Source organism: Dipteris shenzhenensis, chromosome 22 (genome assembly GCF_047967505.1).
Source record: "Dipteris shenzhenensis isolate YYH24624 ecotype China chromosome 22, Dip_SZ_1.0, whole genome shotgun sequence".
NCBI classification, from domain to species: domain Eukaryota; kingdom Viridiplantae; phylum Streptophyta; class Polypodiopsida; order Gleicheniales; family Dipteridaceae; genus Dipteris; species Dipteris shenzhenensis.
This window is the reverse complement of record NC_141617.1, coordinates 34,767,992-34,771,597: the sequence shown is the minus strand read 5'-3', so window position 1 is coordinate 34,771,597 and position 3,606 is coordinate 34,767,992. Positions and strand designations below refer to the sequence as shown.

Genomic DNA, 3,606 nt, shown 5'->3' with positions numbered 1-3,606 from the left:
TAAAATGCGTGTATTTGTGCATGTATTAGTGCATCTGGTTTTTATATACATGCACTTTTACACGCATGTCTTTGGCCACAATTATACACATGAACATACATGGGCCTCCCGATTTTTCTCACAAAATACTGAGAAAATACTATAGTCTTGTGGTATATGCTTTGGGAGTGATCTATAAATACAAGTTGAAACAAAATGGATAACAATTTAGGACAACATCAAAAGTGAACAATTTACAAGAGTCATCACAAGGATAAGTATGAAACAAAAGAAACAAACAAAAGGACTAATGTTATTACAAATGTTCTTATGAAATATTACATAGAAATAACAGTGTAGTACGTGGAGGCAGGGTTTAAGGAAACCGACATATTCTCCTCATGGGTGACATTGATATTGACTACTCAACAAACATCATAGTCACAACATTTACAAGAAACAATGGCAGTTTCAAGAAACCACTCTAATATAGGAACTCAATTGGATACTCATTTGGAGGGCCTAAGTGGGAGGGGGGAGGGAGAGAGAGAGAGAGTGTGTGTGTGTGTGTGTGAGAGAGAGAGAGAGAGATCAAAGATATACACATAATTTGGAAAATGAAAACCACCACATGATCATCACCTTCCGCCTGCCCTTGGTGCAGATTTCCTCATCGCCATCTCCAACTCTCGAAGCCCACTCGGATGCGAACTTGAACTGCCGTTACTGTAGTTGTAAAAGCTCGAACTGTTCACTAATTTTTGCTGCAATGGTAGAAGAGCTACTTCTTCGTCGTCCTCCAGATCTAGAGAAGAATACATTCCGACCACGTTTTCCTTTGACCCTCTTATCCACAATAGCTCCTGAAGAACTTGTTTCATAGGAGGTCGTTTATGGGCGTCTATGCGCAAACAAGCGATTGCGAGTTTTGCCACTTGATTCACGGATCCCATCACGCCAGAATCCTCAGATGCTCCCAAGGCCGGATCTATTGCTGTAGAAAATGTGCCTGTTTTCCATCTAGAAATACAAAGCATAGCCAGATTGGACTCGGTCTCCCCTCTTTCCACGTTAACAGGCTTGAGCGAAGTGATCAACTCAAGCAGCACCACTCCGAAACTGTAAACATCACTCTTATCAGTCAGCTGGAAACTGTGGAAATACTCTGGATCAAGATACCCCATTGTGCCCTTTACAACGGTGGAAACATGGGTTTCGTCCATGCGCAAAAGGCGTGATATACCAAAGTCTGATACTTTAGGAGTCAGCACCTTATCCAGAAGTATGTTTGAGGATTTGATGTCTCTGTGGTAGATGGGTGTGGAAATTGATGAATGAAGGTAGGCAATTGCCTCGGCGCTTTCCAGGGCAATTACAAGGCGATTTTCCCAGCTGAGAGCTGATCTGCCATCCTTTCCGTGCAAGTGCTCTGAAAGAGTTCCATTTGGGACGTATTCGTACACAAGAATAGGAACCGGTGTCTCCAAACAACAGCCCAACAGCTGCACAATGTTTCGATGGTTGATCTGGGATAGGATGATGACTTCGTTGATGAATTGGTCGACTTGTTGTTCTTCTGTGTGATGAGATTTCTTAATCGCCACAAGAGTGGCATCTGTAAGGACTCCCTTGTACACGGTGCCGTAGCTTCCTCGTCCGAGTTCCACATGCCCTGCAAAATTTTGAGTGGCTTTTTGGAGCTCAGCCTCCGAAAACAGCCTGGGTGTGTCTCTCCCTCTTCTTACAGAGATGTATTCCCTGAGTCGAGTGCCCCCATTCTACTCGAAGTACATTGCTTTTTTCGCTCTAGATGCTCTCCAATTATAAATCCACCTTGTTAAGAGGCCGGTAAAGAGTAGGGCAGCAGCAGTCGACAAAGTTGAAGCTGAACCAACAAGAAAGTGAGGCAACGTTCAAACATTCCAACAACGGAAAATCTGTCGATTTGCGGAGAGAAAAACTGACCAATGATTACGGTACTAGTTTGAAAGGGCTTCTGGGGAACAGTGCAACCAGTTCCATTGCTCCGTAGAGCGACGCCATTGCCCTGGGCGCCGTCGATGCAGCTGCAGTTAAAACTTCCCGGCAAATTGTGGCAAGCTCCATAAGGACGTCCGACACAATTTGAGGTGCCTTCTGTACACTCGTCGATATCTACATGCAGGTTCCGTTCAGCGGTAGCCTTATTAGTGCTAACAGAACGGTGAGCGATGACGAGAATTTCTTCAGATGCGATCAGACGAAATAATTGAAAGGGGAACAAGAGAAATGATACCTTGACATCCGGTGCCGTTTTTGTAGCCGTCTCCACGGTAACCCTTGAGGCTGCACTTACAAGCGTAACCCTTGAGGCTGCACTTACAAGCGTAACCCGTACTGTCCCCTGCAAGCACGCATTCGGAATTCTCCTTGCACGCATAGCCAGTCGTAGTGTTAACTGTGGAACAATTCGGAGTATTATGCGGCAAGGGAATGCCCCAGGAGAGCTTGATGCCATAATCCCCAGTGGTGATTACGCCGAGAGCTGTGTAGTTGTACGTGCCTGGAAACAGCACCATAGAGAATCCACATTTTCCTTGAAAGTCTGCGTATGCAATGCCTGCTCCGGTGATTTGGATAATTGTGGCTCCGCTTTGAGGAAGGCCGAGGGTGCAACAGGCGTAGAAGTTGCAGAAATCGTAGGCGTGGGTGTTGTAGCAAGGATTTGTGCAACTTCCTGATCCAGTGATAGTACTGGGTCTGAAAGGCATGGGGTCTGGCACAGCAACAGCATTAAACTAAATGTTTTGGAAGGAGCTAGGCCAACAAGGTCTTCAGGCCGACAACGGCGACAAGCATCGAAGCCATTGGTTGGCTTTCTCTACAGCTGTTGAAGGTTCTGAGAGCTCATACAAATGTACACGCATTGTTGGAGCTGCTATAGCAGCTATATGTTGTCGTCCCAAAAACACTGTAGACAATTCAGGAGTGATGGAGTTACGGGAGCGTAGGCCCTAGGAACTTAGAGCATGTCAGAATAAAGCCGCACATGCGATAAATCTCCACTGGGTCCCTTGAGGCATCGACCGGAACTTGTTTTCCGTCACCAGAGAGACGAGAAGGTGGTCAGCGCGGGGTCCATATGCCAGCACGGCATATAGTCCAAAAGGACCCCGCGTAGATCTATCCTGAGCCTTCACTCTTCACACACACAGCTTTCTTTTGAGGAAGGTCAAGCAGGGTAAGTCTTCGTGAAATTGCCACCTTGTGTACTCCAGAGGCTCACACTCCATGCACGCGTTTTCCTCATTGCATGCCAAAAAGTCTTCCCGCCCATTGGAAAAGCGCCCCGTGTGCTGTATGCTTTCACAACAAGAGGGCATAGTTTGTGTGTGCCCTACTGTGCCGCATTGTCGAACATCTATAATGTGTGGTGGATGTATAATGTGTGGGAGGAAATCTACTAAAGCTGCATATAAGTAATTAGATATGTGTCACGCAACGTAAGGGTTTTTTTAAAGATTATTTTTAACATTTGTACATCCACAATTATTGTTACATGCAAGTTGATACATATGCATTCAAAGTAAAGCATACAAATAAATTACAAAGACGATGGACGGAGTGAGAAATCGAGTGAAGTAAGTG

At 45.5% G+C, this 3,606-nt stretch overlaps 1 protein-coding gene across 1 annotated transcript; it reads right to left on the bottom strand.

Moving 5' to 3' along the window:
* Nucleotides 1–529: 529 nt before the first annotated feature.
* LOC147888042 (putative wall-associated receptor kinase-like 16) lies at nt 530–2,729 on the bottom strand. Its single transcript, XM_087393283.1, has 3 exons — nt 2,255–2,729; nt 1,945–2,133; nt 530–1,651 (listed from the first exon to the last, which is right to left on the bottom strand). The coding sequence occupies exons 1-3, from the start codon at nt 2,727–2,729 to the stop codon at nt 618–620; spliced, it is 1,698 nt and encodes a 565-aa protein (XP_087249409.1). The 3' UTR covers nt 530–617.
* Nucleotides 2,730–3,606: the final 877 nt, after the last annotated feature.

Coding starts and splice junctions, on each gene's coding strand:
- LOC147888042 (XM_087393283.1), bottom strand. CDS start 2,729: ATGCCTTTCAGACCCAGTACTATCACTGGATCAGGAAGTTGCACAAAT. Junction 2,134..2,254: donor AAACGGCACCGGATGTCAAG/GTATCATTTCTC, acceptor ACCTGCATGTAG/ATATCGACGAGTGTACAGAA. Junction 1,652..1,944: donor AACTAGTACCGTAATCATTG/GTCAGTTTTTCT, acceptor AAAATTTTGCAG/GGCATGTGGAACTCGGACGA.